This window comes from Terrapene carolina, unplaced genomic scaffold (genome assembly GCF_002925995.2).
Source record: "Terrapene carolina triunguis isolate 2854851 unplaced genomic scaffold, T_m_triunguis-2.0 Scaffold211, whole genome shotgun sequence".
NCBI lineage: Eukaryota > Metazoa > Chordata > Testudines > Emydidae > Terrapene > Terrapene triunguis.
In genome coordinates this window covers 32,369,916-32,395,412 of record NW_020664562.1, presented here as the reverse complement: position 1 = coordinate 32,395,412, position 25,497 = coordinate 32,369,916, and the positions used below count along the sequence as shown (strand labels likewise).

Here is a 25,497-nt window from a genome sequence, read left to right as displayed (position 1 = left end):
GATAAGCCCCCATCAGAATTAATATATTTTCAAAAATGAAAACATTTAACATTGGTTTTTGAGTTGAAATGCTGATGCAGAGTCAGGTGGATTGTGCAGAAAGTAGGGGGTGCTGGGTGTCTGGGAAATGCAGGGAATGAGTGCTGGGTGCCTGCAGGAGGTGGGGAGGCAGAGGCATCTGTAAGTCATTCTCACCCCTTCCCCAAGCAAACCAGGAATGGGTACCAGCCACCCACCTCTGCCTCTTACCTGCTGAGCCCAATGAGAAGACTGTTTGCAGCCAGGAGACTCCTCTGCGCTGCTGCTTCCTGACAATCCCATGCCTCCCAATATGGTGCCTCTATCTGGTGCATCAAGCACTGGTGCCTCCCCACGCAAGGCTGCCCAGTGCCTGTCAGCCAACCTGAACTCAAGAAACCCCCTCCCCGAGTCCCTACCTCTTCCACTTCTGGTTACTGAGCCTCCATCACTTTTTCCAGAGCAGGGAGCTTAACTGTGCTTTACTATCCAGTGGGGAAAAAACAGTATTCGGCACATATTTGCCAGCAACGGGCAAGGCAATACAAAAACTTGTCAGGCTAGCTAAAATCCAGGCACCCTGGCAACTATACATTCAGCCAGCTTGGATCTAGCTACCTCAAATAATAGCAGTGAATGCCATAGCAGCAGAGGTGGTACAACCCCTTATGGGACCCTGGGGAGGTACTCAAGTGGCTAGTCTGTGCTACCGCAACTTCACACTTATTGTTATTCGAGCTAGCTAGATCAAAGCTAGTCAGGTATGTCTACATGTGCTGCAGTGACACCTGATTGTAGTGTAGACATACCCTTAGACAGGCCACAACTACTGTAATGGAATATTATTCTGTTCAACCACTAGGTGAACATTATGTATAAAATACGGTATTGAAACGAACCTCAGACATACCTGCCAGAGTATTAAAGGATCTTACGATGAACACATCTGGTGGGTATAAAGCTCTGTAGCTAGTCCATCTCTGGTACAGGGCCATGATGTGGTGTCAGGAGTAAACTACAGAAAGAAACAGAAGAAACAAAGCACTAAGGGTTGCAGGATCTCATCAACATGCCACTCTTCAATGCCCCAGAGAACTTCAGCTTTGACAATACCTTTGGAATGGACTAGGGTGACCAGATGAGAGGAAGAAAATATCGGGACACATGGGGCGGGGGGGGTCGCCGGCGGAGCAAAAAAAAGGGGGAGGGGAGTGCCGCTGGCGGAGCAAAAAAACCCACCGGAGTGCGAAATATCGGGACAAATTGCATCCCAACCAAACATCAGTCGGGACGCGGGACAAACAACTAAATATCGGGACAGTCCTGATTTTATCAGGACATCTGGTCACCCTAGGAATGGACAGAGTGGAAACAACATTTTGCAAGCAATATTTTTCAAGATTGTTGCCAAGCTCCACAAGGAAACTGTTGATATACAGGTATCTTCTTTAATTTATGGTATGGGGAAGCAGGCAGAGCATATGTTTAAATCCTTTCATTTTACTGAAGAGAGTCACAGAGATTACTATGAAAGGGTTCTGGTTATGCTTGTTGCATACTTTATACCTCAGAGAAGTGTGATTTATTAAAAAGCATGTTTTCACCAGCGAATTCTAGAGCCAGGAGAAAATGTTGAATGTTTTATAAGAGCTCTGCATACATTGGCTGAAATTGATTTGGGGAATGCAAAATATGAAAATATTTGAGACAAGCTGGTTATTGGGTTAACAGGTAAAAACCTTTCACAGCAGCTAAAATTGAAGAGGGATTTGACCTTAGCCACAGCTACACAGAGAGCAAAGCAATCTGAGCTAATGAGATAGCAAAACCTATATCAACTTGACAAGCTTGAAAAACCTGAAACTAGTGGAGAAACAGACACTTGAGTGTTAAAAGTCATTATCATAAAACTCCTGATGCAAGGAGAGAGAACTCCCAGGGGGCTAAGAGGGACCAATTCCAGCCTACATCATCCACAAGGTGTGGAAAAAGTCATATCCCAAGAGATGATGCATGTTCAGTCAGTGGCAGATAATGTAATACATGCACAGAATATGGACATTTTGCAGCTGTATGCCATACCAAAGAAGTCAGCGAGTTGACTCATTTTACAGAAAATCAAGAGCCATTGTTTCTGGGATCTATCACTTGTGATGACATAGAGCCTGCTTGGAGAGTGAAATTGAATATTCATGACAAGACTATTATTGACTTTAAAATTGACTCAGGAGCTGATGTCACATCATCTCAAAAGGAACTTACAATCACATTCAACCCCTTCCAGAGCTGAAGTCACCTGACACATCTCTGACTAGCCCTGGAGGTATGTGACCAGAGGATTAAAGACCAACAATATTCTTAGCTGCAGTTCGGGAGCCATGATGGGGGAAGTGAGAAAGGAGGAAGAACTCAATGGAGGATTTGATGATACTGGACTTTTGAAAGAAGATTTAATACGAATCAACTTAAGAGACAACGCTAAACCATATAGTGTACAAATATCCCAACCAGAGAGACCTTGGAAGAGACTAGCTGCAGATTTATGCAGATTCACAGGACATCATTACCTGATCGTCGTGGACTATTTTTCCAGGTATACAGAAATAATGTATTTGAAAAGACATAACATATTGCAGTGTTATTCAGAAACTGAAGTGTACTTTTTCTCACTTTGGTATTCCAGAACAACACTGCTGCAGAATTTAAATCATTCTGAATGAAATATGATTTTGATCATATTACTAACAGCCCACATTATCCACAAGCAAATGGAGAGGCTGAGAGGGCTGTTCCAATAGCCAAGAAAATCCTACAGCAGAAAGATTCATTCCTTCATTCCAGATGCTGCTATTGGTGTTGTTCAGCACAACTCCTGATGGGAAGACAACTCAGGTTCTTTTCCAAAGCTGGAACAGTAGTTCTATTTCCAAAGAGGCTGGACTTGAAGTGATTAGTCAAATCAGATAAAAGGGCTAAAAGAGGTTGTGAACAGATGTCACTCAGAGAACTGCCAGGTCTAGAATCTGATGACCATGTTCATGTCCAGTTGGATGGAGAAAATGGATGGACAACTGCAGCTATGGTAAATAAAAGAAATCAGCACCCAAAATGATCTGAATATGAATGTGATCAAGACCAACAGTAAACATTTCAACAGAAACCATCGACATCTGCAGCTTGTTCCTCAGAAAGAACAATCAACAGAGCAAACTCGGCAGATGCAGAACAAGAAGAAGACTCAAGGATTCCAAACTGGCCATAGCCAGTCATTACAACTAACGGCCAGCTGGATGACCAAGTTGTATGCATTCAGGTTGTATAATTAGAAAACCAGTATGATTCAGAGACGCTTAACAGACTGATATGTACTGAACCTCAAAGACAGCATGATAGTGTAAGTATTGTAAAGGTTAGGAATGTAGAACTCAAAGGAGGAGATGGAATGGAATGCTAAATTGTATTATACTGTTCAGTCGCTATCTGGCACCGTGTACAAAACACCATATTTAAACAAACTTCAGCCATACCTGACAGAACATTAAAGGATCTCATGATGAACACATCTGTGTGCATAAGCAAGCGCTGTAGCCAGTCCACATCTGGTACAGAAGAAAATGACACAAACTGTCTAAGTTATGCCAAGGACCTCTTCAACATCCTGAGCAGCCCAGGATTGGGAGGGTGCAAAGGTGAGTTAAAGTCACCTTGCCCCCCCCCTTCCCCTGGGCTGCACTTCTTAGAGATGCAGCACAGAATTTCAAACTAAATCTTCAGTGAAGACAACAGTTGTTGAGGGTACAACAACTGTAATTTTCTTACAAAAGTATAAAAGGAGAGGGGGTCAGACATTCGAGAAAAGGGAATGGTACAGAGTTGAGACAATAGAGGTTTTTCTTATACCAATATTAATCAGTGGGGTTTTTCCAATTATTTTATACCACTTTAACCAGTCACAAGATTTCTAAACAAGTTCTTTGTTAATTTCACTAAATCAGGATCCTTCCCAGAATTTTTTCTCTTTTTGGGGGTGGGAGGAAGGTGATTAGAGGGAGGGCGAAATCTATCCCTGAAATAACTTGTATTAGTTTTTCCCCGCATCAGGTCAGAAGCTTTTCAGTTTGAAACAATCCAGAAGATGTGAAGATGATTCCCTAGAACATGCCATTCCCTCCAGCATTATGTTGTGAATTTTAGGCCAGGTTCAGTGCAGCTGCTTTGAGCCAGACAGTCAGTGCTGCAGCTGCAGAGCTGGCTTAATCCAGTGGTAAAGCAGGGAAAAGTGGACATAGCCAAAACAAAGAGGGCATGGCCCTTTGTGACCACCCCCACCCCAGTTGGTGGCTTCCAGGGGCCATTTGCAGTTGCTGTATATTTGAGTCACTTAAATCACTTATTTTAGAGTAAACTAGGTCACAACTTTCCTGATGCTTCAAACTATGCCCTGTAAAATGGGGGAAACAATACTTACCAACTTAACTGGGAAGCGTTGTGAAGCACTCTGAAATAATGAGTGATCGTCACATGCAGAATTTGTAAGTGATCTGCACTCAGAGGGTACAATAATGCGTGGTACAAGTACATAGACAGATGCGAGATCCTTGAATGAAAGTTGCTATACATGCAACAATGTAAATTAGTGGTGTCCGTAAACTGATAGGATTTGTTCAAGATATAAATGATATATTCTTTCTTAGAGCACAGTCATACATGGCATCTATTAAAGGGTGTGACTTCCCCTCGTGTGGAAGGCATGCACGATGTGCTCTGCATCATGTAAGCCTTGCTACACAGCTGCAGGTGCTACCAGGGAAACAGGGGTGTGTATACTTTGTTCTCCTGGTGTACCTGGAATAGGTCATTGACCCAGCCAACACAAGCTTGAGCAGGATCCTGGGAGGGATGGAGCAAACTTCACACCACATTTTGTTCATTTCAGCGACTTAGAGCCCAATTATTCATGTTTTGGGCCAGATCCTAAACTGGTGTAACTCAGCATACTTCCACCAGCTGAAAATATGGCCCTTTATGTGCGTGAAGTGACTTTCACACAGGTGCTTTATGATCAGAAAAAAATTACACTAAAAATGGTGCCTTCTTATCCCTCAAATCTATTCCCTGTGTGCTTATAGGGGCCCTTCTGCCTCAACTGTTCTGACACAGTAGCTATTGTGACAGGTGTAGTATAAAAACCTAGAAAGAATAGGAAAAAAATGTTCCCAATCTACAATTTTTTTACCGCTCTTAGCACTGCAGAGTCAAGACCGCTGTGGGAGATTTTTTATTGATTAGTGCATCCACAGAAATGTTAAGCAAGTTCCAAATGCCAAATCTTTACTAATGTATGTACACTAAAGAACTGAAGTTGTCAATTTCATCTACTGTATAATACACCTTCATTGGGTCAGGTTTATTGGTAATCATGCATAAGCAGCATGACTTTTAGATCCCAGGTGAAATTTACAAGATGGGAACTTGGCAAAAACATCGTTCTCATTATGAACTGAGTAAACAGTGTTCTCATGGTCCTCTGGGACCAGGATTTGCACCTGGGACACAGAACTGATAGCAAGGGATTCAAAAGAAACCAAGAACATGTGTGTTTCTGGAGAGGGTAAAGTTAGAATGAAAAATGGAAAAAAGGGGGTTGGAGTCAAGATAAGCCATGTAGGGCTTTTCTTGTTCTCGCCCATAATCTAATATTCTTTTGTATCTTGGAATATAGTCTTCCATACTGAGCATATCTGAGATACTGTTCATATCTGAACAGGCAGTGTAAACTGCAAAGGCCATGCAGCTGTAAGAAGCTATAGAAGTCAGAAACTCCCTATCTCTATAGGGGTTACCCTCTGACATGAAAAGATTAAGTACCATGAATTTTCCTGTACAAAAGTCAACCTTAAAACAATATTGTCTGTGGCAGTGTTTACGATTGTAATTATCCCTTTAGTTTGGTTCTCCTGCTTGTGCTTTGCTGTGAGCCAGGTCTGCATGATTGCTCTTGATAAGCAAGATTGCTCTTTCTCTCCTCTGAGCCCGGCAGCACAGTCCTTTCAAGCAGCCCACTGTGCTTGGATGAAATAACTTCCTTCTCTTGTCACTTGAGTTCACAGCTGAGCAGGAATGCATCAAAGTCAGGTCAAGGAACCAGAAATGAGGAAACCACAAAACCACGGGTAGGAGAAGCTGGTTCTTTTAATATTCTTCCCCCCGCCCCCTTCTCTCCTCCAGGTTCCCATGTGTAACAGCACATGAAAAAAAGATTGTACAAATGTAAGCCCTGGAATTATATATACAAAGACATGCTGCCGATTCCAGTAAATGCAGTGATTTGCTCCTGGTTATTTTAAATTTTATTTTTACATTTGTTGCCAAAAATTACAGATATTAGGTCAGATCTTTATGTTTATTTTTTAAAAAACTGCAGACAGGCACAAATTAATGCAACATCAGCATTCTTTGCTCCTTTATTTTGGTCAGCCTAGGAGCATCCTCACTGTCTCCTCTAGGCTGCTCACACACACATTATTCAGAGCCCCTTACAGTTGTTGCTTCTTGTCTTCAATGAGATGGTCTTTAGGGGAGGGACTGTCTTTTACTATGTGCTACAGCACCCAACACAAATGGGGCCCAATCCTGATTCTGGCCTGTAGGTGCTACTGTAATACAAATGGTAAATAATAAAAATATTATAACAGGACAGTGAGTCATAATAAGACTGGATGCCCAGGTGCTCTTCAGGAAGACTGGGTGGTATATGCCTAAATGTGTGGATTGTGCAATGTGACTGCTGTTTCGAATGTGACTTCATGGTTCAGTGTGTGGCAAATCTGTTTAATGAAAACTCAGTGGTTTTGGGGAGGATCCATCATTTGAGCACAAAATATGCCTTACTATTCCCCTCTTGGGTACATCTATTCAGGCATACTCTCAGCCTGAATCCAGAATTTGGTCCACATTGCTCATAACACATTCTACTTGCTTAATCTTTGCATGAAACCATACACAATGGATAATAAACATCTGTCAATACATAAATGTTTCACTTTACAGAATGACCTGCAGCATCATGTGGGGTTTTGAATGTGTGAAGCACAGTCTGCTTGTTGCTTGAGGGGCAAGGGCTGGTTATTATTAGATGTCCTATATTGTTACAGAGCATACAGTGGGCCCGCACATGCATGCACACACAAATGAGTGAATAATTATGGTAAACAACTGCCTAACAGGTATCCCCGTACAAAAGAAAAATATAAACCTTTTTCACCAAGCAAAATCAATTTTCTGTGTTTGTGTCTTGTTCACAGCCCTTCTTATGCCACTTCTTTCTCTGCAGAAAGCATGCAGTAACATAAAAACTATTAGCAGCAAACCTTAGAATTATAATTGAATAACATCAGTAGCCTTTGATTTACAGAGAACAAAATCAAACCCGAACTAGTCTTAATGCTCCTTAGCCCTTTGGAGTCTTTCTCCTGAGCCAGACTGCCTTCTCGAATTCCTGCCAAGCCAACAACTTGCTGAGTTCAGACCCAAATGCTCCCCTCCCACGAGACAGGCACACAAAGTGGATTTTTTCACTGTCCAAAGGGGTGGGGTTCTACCTACCACAAGAAGAGAAGGATTTGGCCCATAGCTGTCTGGTGAGGAACCTTGTTGTTTACTCTGGAAGATAAAGGTGATGTGTAATTGATGTGCCTATCATTGGAAGGTGCTACCCCAGCAAGAAAGAGCTCTTTGTCCAGACAAGCTGAGAATTGTTGCATTAATCTGGTGAGCGCAAAAATAACCACTGGGACATCTGTCTGAGCAACTGAGTTCTGAGAGAGTGGCAAGTATTTTTGGTAGGATACAGATACTAAACGTATGGATATTTAACAATAAACCAAAGCCTGGTTTGTTGGAGACAAAAAAAATCCAGTATCTCAAACCAGGGAACATCACATACCCTATGAGGACAACTGGATGTAGTTTATGAAATATGCTTTTCATATATGGACAAATCTGGCCTTTGAAAGTCTTTTTGCAGCAGCCAAGACTTCTCCGCGCCTGGGCTGAGCAGCAGGCTCAACAAGGCTCTACAGGCCAGATTTTCCTGGTCTCTGTGCAAATGCATTTGGGGAGGGCGCAAGGATTCTTCCCTGGTTCCATCTCCCGCTTGGGGGCAAGACAGTGGAGCTCGTGAGTTCTTCTGCTGGGGCAAAAGTCATCCCAAAGAGGGAGAGGAAGAGAAGAAGCAGGGCCTCCCCACTGTCCAGGAGAGTTGGCCCAGCACCTGATGAGAACATGCGCCACCCTCCCTGGGAGAAGATGCAGTGTAGACACACACACTGAGTTCTGAGGTGTTCCAGGGCCTCTTTAAGACAAAATACCTCTCGGAGCTCACTGAGGGGGGGTGTGCTCCATCCTGGCCCTAACACAGACCCAAGCACAGTCTGGTCTCAGATATTGAACAGCTCACAGAAAACTCTGATCATGTTGGAAGAAGCCTAGACAATATGAAACCTTCTGCTTCACGGATCATAGCTGGGAATTCATTTAAGCCAATAGACTTAAGTACACTTACTTAATTTATCAAGGGATCAGTCCTGCTCCAGCAGCAGTCAATGGGAAAATGCCTGCTGATTTCAGTGCTGCAGTGTCAGGATGAAATGAGAGCGAGCGCCTACAAAAACAAGTGTATTACGTTTTTCATCTGCCCCTCCTGCCTGAACCCCAGGAAGTCCTAGTATTTTAAGCTGTCAATGTTGAGTTTGTTCAAGTGTTTTAAAAATATATTTTTTTAAAATGAGGCAAAAAATGGGTATCTGGTTAGTTATATTGGCCAAATACTCTCTGTACTAATATCCAGTGCAAGCCTAAATGCTGGAACAATTTGTATAGTGGGGGTGCTGAGAGCCATTGAACCAAACTGTAAATGCTGCATATAATGGAATCCACTTCAAATCGGGGGGTGCGACAGCACCCCTACTTCCAGCACCTTTGCCCCACCCATTGATATCTCCAAGTTAGGAATTAAAACAAGGGGAGAAAAAATTGCTGTCCTGACTGAGACAGATAGCCTAATTTGTCATGCTCGTTATCTCATCCAGGAATCAGAAACTGGCACATCAAGGGTTGTTTTAAAAAAAAAAAGTTAAATATTCACTGCAGAACTGCCCATTGGAAAGGATCGTTCACCCAACCATGGGATTATCCACTTATTTAAACATAGAAGAGCTAGGTTTAAAAGTGTCTGTAAAATTATGAAACAATTGAATTTGTGCTTGAACAAAGAAAAGAGCTTCCTGGGATTTTTCTATTAGAACTTTGATGATGATAGAACTTTTACCTGATTTGAACGCACTCAGCCTTAATCTTTTAAAAAAAAGATTTGATGCCTTCTGTTTTCATCTGATTAGAGAGAAATCCAATTTTTCCTTTGTTTAGCCTACATCAGAACATATTAATAGGCGTCAAAGATTGGTTTTTGTTTTCTAGCCCAGCATGAAACATACTACTTTTTTCTTTACCAAGTTTCATAAGTTTTCCCACCTTTTAAACAGCTTTGTAGCATATTATGAAGCTTGAGGAAAAGACATCTGTCTGATTATATTTGATTATCTTAAAATATAAAAAATGTTTTATGTATCACATATTGCAGAAGCAGCAGAGACATGCCATTATTGGACAAAGCCAAATATGGTAAGGTATATTTAACTGCTCATAAAACTGCCGGAAAGTGGAAGTCTAAGGGCTCACTCTTGTTCCTGTCTGTGCAGGGTTAAGCAGATCCTGAACAAGCCACTGTCCCCTCAGTGGGGGATATGTAGTGCTTGCAAAGCAACCAAATCCCACACCTGCCCCAGCAGGGGAGTCCATGACATCATACCCTTAAGAGCTGGAGAGTGATTTTAAAAAAGGCAGCTTTGTAAAGAAACAGCACCTCCCCAAAGCTGCAGTAGTGTGCTGTCATGGGTAACAAGCCTCACGGATGGGGGGAAGCAGTAAATATGATATATCTCAACTTTAGTAAGGCTTTTCACACTGTCTCACATGACCTTCTTATAATCAAACTGGAGAAATATAGCCTAGATGAATCGACTATAAAGTGGGTACACAACTGGCTGGAAAACTGTACTCACAGAATAGTTATCAGTGGTTCACAATCGAGCTGGAAGGGCATATCAAGTGGGGTCCCTCAGGGCTCTCTCCTGTGTCCAGTTCTATTCAATATCGTCATAAATGATTTAGATAATGGCATGAGAGTACACTTATAAAGATTGCAGACAATACAAAGCTGGGAAGGGTGGAAAGAACTTTGGCAGGCAGCATTAGAACTCAAAATGATCTTGACAAACTGGAGAAATGGTCTGAATTAAAAAGGATGAAATTAAATAAGGACAAATGCAAAGTACTAAGAGTAATCAATTGCAGAAATACAAAATGGGAAATGACTGACTAGGAAGGAGTACTGCAGAAAAGGATCTGGGATTATAGTGGATCACAAACTAAATATGAGTCAATGTAATACTGTTGGAAAAAAAGCGAACATCATTCTGGGATGTAAGCAAGATAAGAGAAGTAATTCTTCTACTCTACTCAGCGCTAATTAGGCCTCAACTGGACTATTGTGTCCAATTCTGGGTGCCACATTTCGGTAAAGATGTGGACAAATTGGGGAAAGTCCAGAGAAGAGCAACAAAAATGATTAAAGGTCTAGAAAACATGACCCGAGGAAAGATTGAAAAAATTGAGTTTGTTTAATGTGGAGAAGAGAAGACTGAGGCGGTGCATGATAGTCTTCAAGAACATGAAAAGGTTGTTATAAAGAAGAGGATGATAAATTGTTCCTCTTAACCTCTGAGGACAGGACAAGAAGTAATGGGCTTACATTGAAGCAAGAGAGATTTAGGTTAGACATTAGGGAAAATTTCCTAACTGTTAAGCACTGGAACAAATTACCTAGGGAGGTTGTGGAATCTCTGTCATTGGAGGTTTTAAGACAATCACCTGTCAGGGATGGTCTAGATAATATGTAGTCCTGTCGCAGAGCAGGGGATTGGACTAGATTACCTATTGAGGGGTCCCTTCCAGTCCTACAGTGTGTGATTTACAGGATCTGTGCTATGTCCCGACCTTTAAGCAGTCCCTTGGAAGGACCCTTTCAATGTGCCAGACTCCCAAGGACTCTCACAGTGTGCCAGATCCCAGGGGTCACACTCTTCCAACAGGGTAGGCCATGCAGCCTCAACACTCTTGTTTCTCCCCGTGCACTCCGCCCAGTGAGTCCAACTGAGGCATACTCCTGTTCAGAGACCTTTACCCTCTTCAGGGGTCTATGCACTTCTGCAAGTGACTCCACACAGCCTTTTCAAAAGAGAGTAGTCAACTGGACCACAGCAGTGAGAAGTCCTTAGATTAGCATAGAGAAACCAAGGCTAAGACAGCATTCTGACTGACCAGCACCAGAGCTCCCTTGAGCCATGCTGCTATAGGAACATAAGGACATAAGAATGGCCATACTGGGTCAGACCAAAGGTCCATCCAGCCAAGTATCCTGTCTACCGACAGTGACCAATGTCAGGTGTCCCAGAGGGAGTGAACCTAACCGGTAATGATCAAGTGATCTCTCTCCTGCCATCCATCTCCACCCTCTGACAAACAGAGGCTAGGGACACCATTCCTTACCCATCCTGACTAATAGCCATTAATGGACTTAACCTCCATGAATTTATCTAGTTCTCTTTTAAACCCTGTTATAGTCCTAGCCTTCACTACCTCCTCAGGCAAGGAGTTCCACAGGTTGACTGTGTGCTGTGTGAAGAAGAACTTCCTTTTATTTGTTTTAAACCTGCTGCCCATTCATTTCATTTGGTGGCCCCTAGTTCTTATATTCTGGGAACAAGTAAATAACTTTTCCTTATTCACTTTCTCCACACCACTCATGATTTTATATGCCTCTAACATATCCCCCCTTAGTCTCCTCTTTTCCAAGCTGAAAAGTCCTAGCCTCTTTAATCTCTCCTCATATGGGACCTGTTCCAAATCCCTAATCATTTTAGTTGCCCTTCTCTAAATCTTTTCTAATGCCAGTATATCTTTTTTGAGATGAGACCAAATCTGTACGCAGTATTCAAGATGTGGGCCTACCATGGATTTATATAAGGGCAATAAGATATTCTCCGTCTTATTCTCTATCCCCTTTTTAATGATTCCTAACATCCTGTTTGCTTTTTTGACTGCCGCTGCACACTGCATGGACGTCTTCAGAGAACTATCCACGATGACTCCAAGAACTCTTTCCAGATTAGCTGTAGCTAAATTAGCCCCCATCATATTGTATGTATAGTTGGGGTTATTTTTTCCAATGTGCATTACTTTACATTTATCCACATTAAATTTCATTTGCCATTTTGTTGCCCAATCACTTTGTTTTGTGAGATCTTTTTGGAGTTCTTCACAGTCTGCTTTGGTCTTAACTATCTTGAGCAGTTTAGTATCATCTGCAAACTTTGCCACCTCACTGTTTACCCCTTTCTCCAGATCATTTATGAATAAATTGAATAGGATTTGTCCTAGGACTGACCCTTGGGGAACACCACTAGTTACCCCTCTCCATTCTGAAAATTTACCATCTTCACTTCCTCACTATCTGCCTCTTCGTCTTAGTCCCAGGCAAGAGCTGCTGTATTTCTTTAAGCTCGGTTTTTATCATAGCCTCCTGTCACCTCTCAATCCATTGTTCTTCTGCAGACCCATGGTGAGTTCACATTTTCAGCCTGCAGGAGCATTTTTAAACATCAATTCTTCTTAGCATGTGTGCAACCTGCCTCAGGTGGCATGTGACCAGGATTCATCGCCGAATTTGGTCTGTTGGTTGAATCATAAGCTCCTCTGGCTTGGGACGGACACTGATGGGGAGTTCAACGTGAACGCTGATCCGTGTGATCAATGCACACATTAAGGGTGGGATTTTCAAAAGTGCTCAGTGTCTGTATAACTCTGCTCCAATTGACATCACCATCACTCCTGAAAATCCCACCCTATAAACTATGAAAAAGCTGGAGTAGACACTTACTGAGCATGCAGACAGTTGGTTTTCTAAACGAAATCATTCCAAGGGTTTTAATTTTCAAATCTAAAATATTTAAATCTGTATCCTGAGAGGTTCTGGGCCCCTTCCACTCATGCCGTTTACAGTGGAAGTGGAGACTATTAAGCATATCAGGATTAGGACTTAAAGTGCTGGTTCATTTTACACACTGGTATGTAATAGCATGCACAACGCAAGGTGTTTTTGTGTGTGTGCGCGCTAAAATATGAACACGTTTAAAAGAAAAAAATCATGATCTCGTGGGTAGAACACTGGGCTGGTCTGCAAGATAGCTGGGTTCTTTTCATACCTTTATCACTTGTGTGACCTGGGCCAAGTCATTTCATCTTTTTGTGCCTCAGTTTTTCCATAAAATGGTATTTACAAAAACTGGTCAAAATATTTTGACAGAAAATTTTTTCCACTGAAAAATGGAGTTTCACCAAAAGTGACATTTTCCATGGGAAAATATCATTTTCAACTTTTCAAATAGGGAATGTAAAAAAAGTTTAATTTCAAATTGACATTTTAATTTTTATTTTATTTTCAAAAGCCTATTTTTAATTTAAAGTTCTCCCCCCATCTCCTCTTTTCTTTGTGACACAGAATACGATGAAACAGATTATGTAAAAAAAAATTTCTTTTCCCTTTCCCATTAACTCTTTAAAATTTCTTCAACTTTAGAAAAGTTATATACTGCCAGAGTTTCATGTTTTTCTTTTGGGATTCTGTAACTTTTCAAAGCTTTCCAAAGTAGGAGAGGATACATTGCGGAAAAGGGAAAAAGTGGGAGTGAAGGGGGCTTGAGGAACCCCTTGAGGTTTTTTATTTTATTGGACTCAGTGGCAAAAAGAGGACGGGGGAGGGGGAATGAAAATTTGATGTTTTCCAAAAAAGTTATTTGCAAAAACTTTTGAAATGAAAAATTGTTCTATTTTGAACGGTGAGAAACAAGAACTTAGACACTTTTAATTTTTTTCCAAAATTGTTTTTCTGTGTGTTGACCACTTACCCACCTGTGTGAAAAGCATGTTAAGATCTACAGATGAAAAGCGCTCTCTAGACATGATCCTGCTCTGTTGATGTCTGTGGAAGCTGAGCCATTGATTGCATACCACTTGAATCTCTGCTCAGTTTGAGCTAAACATTCAAATTAGTGTTTCTTGATGAGGTTTTGAGGCAAAGAGTATTTTTTAATAAATGAAAAAAGCCCTTTGAGCAAAAGGAACCATATGGAAATCAGAGGTTAAGAACATGTGCAATTTCTCTTCTGTTATTTGAAATGGCAACCCAGATTTCTGTTTATATGTTATCTAAGCTTTTTCCCAGATACCTAATTTGCCATTTGATGTGCAAATTCTTAACAAATTATTAGTTCTCTACATTTTGTATAGAACTATCATCAATCCTTTCTATCTCAGTTATAGAAAACTCCCATAAACATAAAACTGCAGTGTTTTGAAACTTGAAATTTGCAAATAACTTTTAAACTCATTCATTTTTTTAAAAATTGAAGTGAGTGATATTTTAAACAGATACAGTCACATCCGAGTCCCCAGTTCAGGAAGATACTTAAAGCACATGCCCAGCTTTAAGCATGTTAGTCCTATTGGCTCCATTTGAACGACTTGTGCTTAAAGTTAAGCACATGCTTAAATACCTTGCTGAATCAGGGCCTTAGTTAGGAGCGTGAATTAAATCCCAATAACTAACATTTCTCTGAAGCCCTAATCCTAGGAGATTGGGCAAAATAAGCTTTTAATTTCCAAGATAAATAGACCAAATAACTTTTGCTGACCATTGCCTTGTTTTCACATTTTCTGTATTGCTTTCATTAATATGTCAAAATATGTTTACAGTATCAATAGAATTCCAAGGTGTTACATTTCATCCAGAACTCCCACTATTTTTAACTGTGTTCCTTCATTAGCCACATATCTTCAGGAAGAAGAAAAGAAAAGAAATGTTTTGTTTTAAAGAACATAATCTGTATTCTGTCACGTACTCCATCTCCCAGGGAAGGTATCTGGGAACTTACTCTGCTATTTTTATTTATCCTGTCAGTGTAGTATATTGATGAGAGGACTAAAGTCCAGTGGTGTTAAAACAAGACATGAAATATTGATTAATTCTTTTTAAAATTCCTTTTTACTCCTGAGCATAGCAGATTTCAGATGCTACTGTCAATATAGTTCTGTCCAATAAGCCTCCGTTATCGGAAAGGTCCTGATCTTCATAGTGCTCTGATAAATGGTTATTATGATCTTAAATGGTTAGCCCAAGGTTAGTGTGCTGCTGCTGCTGCTAGAGCAGGAAGCTTGTTAGAAGCATTACAGCTCAACATGGCCGATGCTACTCTGTATTAACTGCTTTTGAATACCCACTTCAGCTCCCCATGATTTGGTTGAGAATTATGGAAAGGTTGCGTATTTCTCTATAGTAGGCAGTAGGAAAAAATTCTGCCTAGAATAACTGGAGAAACTTGGGGCGGGGCGGGGCGGGGATGGGGGAAGACAGATAAAGAGATTTAGAGAGAGTGGGAAAATGAGCCAACATCCAAAGCTGGTAATAAAGAGCACTCAGAAAATGCACAAACTACTAGAAGCAATTTACCTGCAACCTGGCAGTTGCAGCATGTAGCAACATTTCAAAGTGTAAAAAGAAATAGGACTGTAGAAAACCAAAAGGAATAATATGCTTTGAAAAGGAATATAAGTGGCTCATAGCTTACATTTCATTGTTAATACACTGGCTGAAAGGTCATATTTTAAATTATATGTCTGTAAGCCTATTTAATGACAGCACTGATAGCACCATTCCTCTGAGAGAAGAGCAAGTAAAATTAAGCAGTTTCTGATTATAAGTACATCAGTTACCAAAGTACAACACTATTCAGAGCCAGTCTGGTGAAAGATTGATAGCTTTCACTTGTCACCCTCCCTTATTTGCACATGGATACATTCTTCAGAACTAACTTATAATATTATAACACTGATTCTGGCTTCCCTGGTGGTCTCTTTGGTACACAAAGGCAGCTGAATCAGATATCTGGCATTTCTCCTGGTAAAAGAGATTTTTCTATGTAGTGTGAAGTTGGCAGAATGGCTCTACACCTCACCCAACATATAGATAATTTGGGGAGTTCCAGGAGAAGAGGCGGTGTAGCCAAAGCACCTCTTGCCACAGCAAGTCCCTTTAAGAGGGCCTTTGCACTCAAACTTAATTTAGAGCAACCCTTAGATTGCTTTAGCTTGTGATGGAGAACAGACAGGCCGCTGCCTGTGCCCAGAATCTAGGAGCTACAAAGGTGGCATACAGCCATCTTGCCCTCTCTCCTTCCCCTCACCCCACATCTTCCTGAACTGAGCTCAGTCTTAGAGCTACATTTAGCTAGCTTTGTGACTTGATGTAAACATTTACCACATGGATTTTTTATTATTAATATTTAGTTAATCTCACTAGAACTGAAAGGCACATACATTCTCTAAGAAAAGCTGGACATTAACCAGTTTGTACGCAGGGTAGAATTCACAAAGGTATTTACATGGGAGTTAGGCACCTAAGTATGTTTGTGAATCCCACCCTTAGTGCCTAGCATATTCCTTTTTATTCGAGATATTAAAGCAACATCTCCTGCTTGCTCTGCTCACGTGGGAAGTTCTGTTGACTCCCAATAGTGCTGCTTGTATGAATAATGTGAACAGGATTTGACCTTTATTAAAGAATATATATTTTCTCAAATAGGAGCCATTTGGAAACTGCGCCAGATGCTTATTCATGTGATTAGTTCTCATTCATGCAAGTGGTCCTACTGCTTTCAATGGAACTAGTTGCATGAGTAAAGGTTGCCAAACCAGACCATATTCCCTTACACTTCCCTCCCTGATACAAGTATGTCATCTCAGTGAATGACACCGTTTTATTTTTCAAAACAGCTTTTGATTCTACCAGGTGATTGTCAACACAACCTTAAAAGTTGCATTTTGTGTGTAAACTTACAATATTCATGTAACATTCATGACATTGTAGTGATAGTTCTTGTGTATATGAAGATGTATGTGTATATATAGGTGGGTACACACATCCCTTTTAATTTGACTTCTGGCAGTGATGGTTATCTGTCATCTATTATGCTACATTAATTTGGCTTTCAAATGTACAAATAAATTACTTTCCACCTTACGGGACATGAGTTGTTTGATTTCAGATATTTAGCATATGGTTTTTCTTCTGTGGGCTGTAGCCTGAGGCCCCAACCTGGAAAGAACGAGAGAACACCTATAACAATTCAAAATAATTGTATATCGTTGACAGATTGTCAAGTTGCTTAATGCGTTTTGGCCCAGGTAACAGTGATATTTCTTTGATAAAGTGTTAGTAATTTCTCATTGCAATTTGTTGTGTTTGGTGTTGTGTTTTTACAGAGTCCAGTCAGGTTCATATCTCAGCACTGGGTGGTTTACCTTAATTCTGGCTATGGACGCCTGCTATGGAATTCATGTCTATGGGATGATAAATGACACCTACTGCAAGTAAGATCACAGGAAATTATTTTCATGCATCTACAATTCTGATATCTTGTCCAAAAATTCACAATTCATTTTAATATCATAAATCTGAAAAATGGATTAGGTATCCATTTCCCAGTGTTCTGCATTGATGTGATGCTATATTGTCAGTGTATTTAGTTCCAATATGATAAAATAAAAAACATGTATTAAACTTTAATGTCAAATGTCATAAGGAACTTTTTTAATCAAAGACTTTCTGCAGTCTCGGAGTTAGCTGGGAAATGGAGAACATTTTTGCTCTTTTGACAAAGTGTACTTGTTTTCACTGCTCAAACATGTCTATATAAGAAATATTAATCTATTAGCTCACAGAATACCAAATGCTCTTGGAAATGAGGAACTGATTATCTCAGGATGGTTACCTGAAACTATATTACATCACTAAATGAGCAACCTGTCTGAACTTTATTTCTAGGTATATATATGGTCTGCTTGAGTAGCTGGGGGTTTCTCACTGGAAAACAAAACAAGTCCTCTGAGCTTTATCAGGGTAGTGTGACAAATTCCTACCAACAATTGTTGGTGATCCAGCATTGTCATACATCCTATTCTATTATCATAAGTGCAACCACAATCTTAAAAATCCAAATCAGATATTTTTAATCTATAGCATAAAGATAATGGAATATATAATAGACGTGTTGCTTATTCACAAAAGCAGGAAATTCAGTCAAGTGATGTAAAATAATAAAGCAAGCCACATTTTATGTTAGCGGGGCTAGTTCAAGCAAACCCTCTGTAACCATTTGATTGGGTGTACAACTTCTACCTATGCCCACACCCTTGTCATTCTCTCTGCTCCATACTGGACAGCTCAATGCTCATTGACACCAGGACATGGAGAAAGGAGTTAATGCTCCAAACTTGGCTCTTTAAAGTTAGGCACCTACATAAGAGGATGATTTTCAGAACTCACAGCTCCTGGTAAATGACCTAAACAACATTGTGGAAGGTTACACTCTCAGCCGGCAAGCCCCCTCAGGGCTGGGCATGGCATGACAGCTCTTTCCTGTCTAGCATCCCCTGCCAAAGGTTGAACTGGTTCTGCGGTGGTTCACCTCTTCTTGCAACTCAGCCCTCTGGCCAGGTCACTTTAAAGTCTCTCCCCTTCCAGAGTAACAGAAAATATAACTAAAAGTCCAGAAACATCCCAACACAAAAGATCCTTCTGCCCTCTCTTGGGCTATTACTCAGCCCATCCTTGAAGCTGTCTTGCTCTCAGACCAACCTTGGACTTAGTAGTCCTTACCTTGGCCTTGTACACCCCTTCCTCAGGGCTAGCAGGGGAATGTAGGCTCACCCTCTGCTCTGGGTTCTAGCCCTGGGACCCTGTATTAAGCAACTAGGTCTGCTTCTTCAGACATACTGCTGTTTTCCTGGGCCACTTCCTACCTCTGAGCCCCTTGCACTGCTTCCATGTAGCCTGTGCTTAACGCAGTCTCTCAGGCCTCTGACTTCTCCCTAGGTCTTTCCAGCTTATTTTTTCCTCTGATGGAACACTGACCCCTCAGGATTCCCTCTCTGTGCCTTTCCCAGGCTCACCACAGACATTAATGCTGTCCCCAAGCCCTTCTTCTGCCTGCCTGCCTGCCTCAGGCCCTTCCAAGAGAGGGGAAACTCCCTATCTTCTCTCTCTTGGGTCCCTCAGCAAGACCTCACTTCCTCCTTTTATGAAGAAGATCCAGCTCCTTCCCAGCTGGAGCTAATAACAAATCAAGCCTGACACACCATGCAGATGCAGCAAAGTGGGCTAATTGGCTGTCAGCCTCCTGTTAACCTTTGATTCAGCTGTGTGGTAGACACCACATCACAGTCATCCAGACTGAAAGGAGGTGTGTTGTTCTTTGGAAAACATTACAAAGGCCATGAGAAAAAGAAAGACATAACTCAAGTTTTTCATAGATTCCAAGGCCGAAGGCACCATTGTGATCATCTAGTTGGACTTCTTGTACAGCAGAGGCCATAGAACTTCCTCAAAATAATTCCTGGAGCAGATCTTTTAGGAAAACTTACAATCTTGATTTTAAAATTGTCAGTGATGGGGAATCCACCACAACTCTTGGTATATTGTTCCAATGGTTCAATACCCTCACATTTCCACCTTAGTTCCAGTCTCAATTTGTCTAGCTTCAACTTCCAGCCATTGGATCATGTTATACCTTTTTTTGCTAGATTAGAAAGCCCATTATTACATATTTATTCCCCATGTAGATACTTATAGACTATAATCAAGTCACCCCCTTAACCATCTCTCTTTTAAGCTAAATAGATTGAGCTCTTTGAGCCTATCACTATAGGGCATATTTTCTAATCCTTTAATCATTCTTGTGGCTCTTCTCTGAACCCTTTCCAATTTATCAACATCCTTCTTCAATTGTGGACACCAGAACTGGGCACAATATTCCAGTGTGGTCACACCTGTGTCAAATACAGAGGTCAAATAACCTCTGTACACCTATTGAAGACTCCGCTGTTTATGCATCTGAGGATCACATTAGGTCTTTTGGCCACAGCGTCAGATTGGGAGCTCATGTTCAGCTAAATATTCACCAGGACCCCCAAATCGTTTTCAGAGTCATTGTTCCTAGGATAGAGTCCCCCATCCTGTAATTATGGCCTACATTCTTTGTTCCTAGCTATATACATTTACATTTAGCCATACAAAATGCATATTATTTGTTTGCACCCAGTTTACCAAGAGATCCAGATCGCCCTGTATCTGTGCCCTGTCCTCTTCATTATTTACCACTCCACCAATTTTTGTATCATCTGAAAACTTTATAAGTAATGATTTTGTTTTCTTCTAGGTCATTGATTCATTGATTAAAATGTTAGCGCGTAGGGCCAAGAACTGATCACTGCAGCACCCCATTGAACACAGGCCCACTCAATAACAATTCCCCATTTACTGTTACATTTTGAGACCTATACATTAACCAGTTTTGAGTCCAATTTAATGTGTGCCATGTTAATTTTATATCATTCTAGTTTTTAATCAGAATGTTGTGTGGTACCATGTCAAATGCCAACATATTGATGTATATTACATCAACACTATTATGTTTAATAGGCAGCGGGTTTAAAACAAACCTGTCCTTAACTCTGCTGGCCATAGAGTTCTCCTCGTGTCACTTTACTTCCCTTATCAATTTTCTACATGCCCTAACTTCTGATTTATATTCTTTACTATCAACTTCCCCTTTCTTCTATTTGTTATATATTTTGTTTTTATTATTTCTTATTGCTGCTTTCACTTCCACTCTAAACAAAGTTGTCCTCATAGAGCTCAGCCAGTACTCCTTGCTACACAGCCCTGGCATAGAATCAGTAAACAGCACAGTAACATTTCACCGTGTCCCTGATAGGGTGGGATGGGGTTTCCCTATAGGTGCAGTTCTGGCTGCATTGCCTGATTAGAAGATATTTTGTTTGTTTTAGCTTAATCACTTTCTAAGAACAGCAGAGCAAGAAAGATCCCCCTCCTCTTTTGCTTGCTAATATCAGCTGCCCTGTGCCCTAGTCAGACAACCCAAGGGCCTGTTGTGGGGACTAGGACTACACAATGAGAGCCTTCCATTTAGAGATACTGACACATTGGCTAACTTTTGCAGTAGGACAACCCTGGGGTAGTGTCCTCTAGGCCCTGACCATAATCCTATACTAACTAGTAAGGCCAATGTATCTTAAGGACTTGTATTTATTTATTTGATCTATTAAAATGCACACAAACCATACTGTGCATATACTATAATGGAAAGATTTCTTACACGATAGCTTTTAATGCAGTCCAGATACAAGACACATGGATGGGATTCCAATGAATACAATTACAGTGTATATAATGGATTTCCTGGAAAATGTGTTAACATGTATCTGTGTTTTGTTTTCTTTCCCAGGTCTGAAGCCTTTCGAAAGGTCCCTTACCATTATTATGAGCCAGGAAGAGATGAATGTGATGAGTACTTTCTGCATGAAAATGCTCCCTATGGAGGTCATAGGTTTATCACAGAAAAGAAAGTATTTGCTAAATGGGCCAAGAAGCACACAATAATATTTACACACCCCAACTGGACACTGTCTTGATATTGGTTCTTCTTTAGCAGCATAATATTACAAAAATGCCTCAGTTTACAATGATCTTGCTTACATCTGACGGACTTTCTCACACTAGATAATCTAAACTAAAACTCAATGATAGAGAAATTGATGGATCAGTTGTTAAGCAAAACTTACCAATTTGTGGAAGGCAGATGAGTTGCTTATTTTATCACTAAGGGTTATATACTACATAATGCACTTTACATTTTAACTGCATTTTAATTCAAGACAACAGCCATTTCCAGATAGCAGTGATTTCATGTTATATACAAGCATGCCCACGGAGTGGTGGCCTTTAGAAACTTTCCAGTTGCCTTAGGTAATTAAAATGACTATTTGCAGTTAGTTAACCTCAAGATTTGCAGTACTAAAGGTAACTTCCTATAGGCAAATATAAGGGAAGATAGTAGATTCTGAGGTAACTGTATTTATTTGTCTTACATACAACTGGATAAATTTTAAGGACCACCAATGTGGCAGTATGTATATACTTTCACATGCATCCACACTCACTGGGTGTGCTAAAATTAGAGATGGGGTAAATAATGATTCCTGAACTATAGATAACACCCATGTGCAAAGATATTCATAGCTCAAAGGCCCATAGGTAACACAGAAGCTCTGGTTACCTACTTACACCTCTACCTTGATATAACGCGACCCAATATAACACGAATTCGGATATAACGCGGTAAAGCGGTGCTCCGGGGGGCGGGGCTGCGCACTCCGGTGGATCAAAGCAAGTTCAATATAACGCGGTTTCAGCTATAACATGGTAAGATTTTTTGGCTCCCGAGGACAGCGTTATATTGAGGTAGAGGTGTACTTCCATATTGGTTGGCTTCCATCATCTTGAATGATGTAATTCATCTGGACACCATCTCAAATTGTAGTATTTTTGGAGGATGACGTTCCAGCATCCACCAACATTAGTTCACTTTTTGGGACATCACCCTAAATTGTACCTGGTTTTTGAAACAATAGCTCTACAAATGGTGTAAAAACATGGTGGTGGATGGGGGACACCTAGGGATACGAGAACAGGACTTGGAGCACAAAACTCCTGAGTTCTGATCCCAGTTTTAACACCGAATCCCTTGCAGCCTTGGACAATTTGTTTCACCTTTCTGCCTCAGTTTTTCCACCTTTAAAAATGGGGATAATACTTATCTACCTCACAAAGGTCTTGTGAGGATTAATTAATGTCCATAAAGTGTTTTGAAGGTGAAAAATGATATATAAGCATTTATTATTATGGCAACGCCAATGGCACTTGGCATAGCCAACATACAAGAATGTATTTGAGGAAAGTGACAGCCGTGTCTGGGTCTGATCCTGCAAGATGCTGTGCCCCTCTTTTTATATTGTGTGTTCTTCCTAATGCTGAGTTCCCTCCACTTTCAGTTAAAGTTGAGGGTTCTCGGCGCCTCACAGGATTATCGCATCAATGGGATAGCTCTTGAGTTTTTATACTTGCCCATCTCTAATTCAAATACACTGTTCAAAGTGAACCATCATTTATTTCAACTGCAGCAGAACCATTTTTAATTTGAAAATAATTCAACTAAACATGTGACCTTTTTTACTGTATTTAAATTGATGTTTAAGTCTCTTTCCATTTGAAACATTTCCTAAAAACGTTTTAGCACCTGGAATGTCAGCTTCAACACTGTAATAACCAATACTGTGAAACTTGAAAGAAGTGTGTGTGGTGCACTCACACTATTTAACAGGAAACTTTGTATGCTTTTATAAATCATGAAAAGGGGAAAGGAAAACCCTATTTTTACATGTTGCAGTGTTGTTCTAGCCGTGCTGGTCCCAGGATATGAGAGAGACAATTACCTCACCTTTCTTGTCTCTATTTTTACATGTAAGTATTTGTATACTGACTGAATTGCCTAATGTATATTTGTATATGTAAATCTATATTTGATATGTCCGGAGCATATATTCTTCTTCAACATCATTAAGTGCCACCCTTCTGTAATGAAGAGGAAACGCCATTCCCCTTTGTTGTTGAGAGTGATGTCCGTGTTTCTTCTTTGTTTCCCTTGGACTATGCCACTGGCTTTTTCCATTGCCGCATCTTCCTGATGGTTTTTAAAATACATGAGCTTTCTCCTCTTATTACCTATTGTGTGCCATAGGTGTGCCTGGTTCGTGGCAGGCACAACCCTGATGGGCTTTTGGTTAAGGCACTGGACTAAGCCTCGGGTGATTTAGGTTCAATGCCTGGCTCTGTCACAGGTCACTTGATCTCTCTCTGCCTCAGGTCCCCATTTGCAGAATGAGAATTATCACATTTCCTTACCGCATATTTTGTCTGTCTTTTTCTTTGACTGCAAGCTTGTCAAGCCAGATACTGTCATGCACAATGTGTCTGTACAGCACCTTGCACAATGGGGCCACAATCTCAATTGGGGCCTGTAGACACTTACATAATATACAAATAATAAAAATAATTATTAAAATGCCTCCTCTCCCAAGGGTTTAAAATCTATTATAGACCAATACAGCAAGGGCTGAAAGAAAGCAAGGATGGGGAAAGGGTAATGTAAGGATGAAGGTTGCAGCTGTGAGCCCATGAACTAGATTTGCTATGTGCATACATATCTTGTCAATTTGAATGGATAGATAGAAAGTTAATAAAAGGAGCTGCAATGAGGGATTTAAAGGAAGAACAAAGGATACTGGGCACACTGCGCTATGGGGGATGTTCTCTGCATACTGCACAAGGGCAACATGGGGAAATGTGTAAAGTCACTCGTGGGGAAAGGAACCCAAAGGGTGAACATCAGGCGAGACAAGGTGGCAGAATTAAAAGGGTTAATGGGGAAGAAGGGGTGACTAGTGATGAGATAAGGGCAGAAATTGTGCATGTGGGTGAGAGGAGCCTTCATGGGAGAGAAAATCTTGCATGACAGGTCGTAGATTCCTCAGATCAGTAGCCTACAATTCTTCTACAATATACACTTTGGCAAAATGCCCTCCATCCTCTCTCTCAAAAATATAAATTTTTTTCCCACAATAAGGACAGAATAAAGACCTGGGTGATCCTTTATCCACATGTGGAAAGGACAATATTTCAATATCATTCCAGCATAAAGGCAAGATAGTTTTAAGCTGATTGGAACTTGTTCAGATCAACATAAATCTGTTGTAAAGTGTGTGAAGCCTTATTCTTAAAAATAAACAGGGCCAATGCAAATATTTAATACAATTATACAACATCCTCCAAGAGTAATCAGGACATCCCACTCACCAATCCACAAATAGTGTTTTACATTAATATAAAAAACAGGAGACCTAAACTGGTTTAAAATTTGCAGTGTGTGTTTACAGATAGCGGTTAACACACATTCTGCTACAGAAGGCCAATCTTTGGCATGTATTCAGTTCTGACTTTGCATTCTGTTCAGCATTTACAGTATATTATATGGGGAAAAGGTGCAGCATGGCTTAGTGGATACGGCACTGGATTGGGACATAGGAGAGAGAGGGTCTAATCACTTCTGTGCTATTGCCTGGATGTATGACCTTAGGCTAGTCACCACTCTATGCCTCAGTTTCCCCATCTGGAAAAGGAGGGTCATGATACTGACCTTTATACAGCACTTTGAGATCTACTGATGACAAGTGCCATGTAGGAACTAGGTGGTATTATTTCTTTACTGACTATAGAGTTTCTACGGAAATGTTCACTGACATTCCCCTATCCCTGTACGAATGGGAACT

The 25,497-nt window shown here is 40.7% G+C and overlaps 1 protein-coding gene across 1 annotated transcript in view; it reads left to right on the top strand.

Moving 5' to 3' along the window:
* Window positions 1–22,003, top strand: part of LOC113407453 (alpha-N-acetylgalactosaminide alpha-2,6-sialyltransferase 3) — a 168,763-nt gene extending 146,760 nt beyond the window's left edge. The window contains exons 4-5 of the mRNA XM_026656002.1: window positions 17,515–17,622; window positions 21,558–22,003. Of these exons, the coding sequence (XP_026511787.1) occupies window positions 17,515–17,622; window positions 21,558–21,744 (295 nt within the window). The 3' untranslated portion in view covers window positions 21,745–22,003. The remainder of the gene's footprint in view (window positions 1–17,514; window positions 17,623–21,557) is intronic.
* The last annotated feature ends 3,494 nt before the right edge of the window (window positions 22,004–25,497 follow it).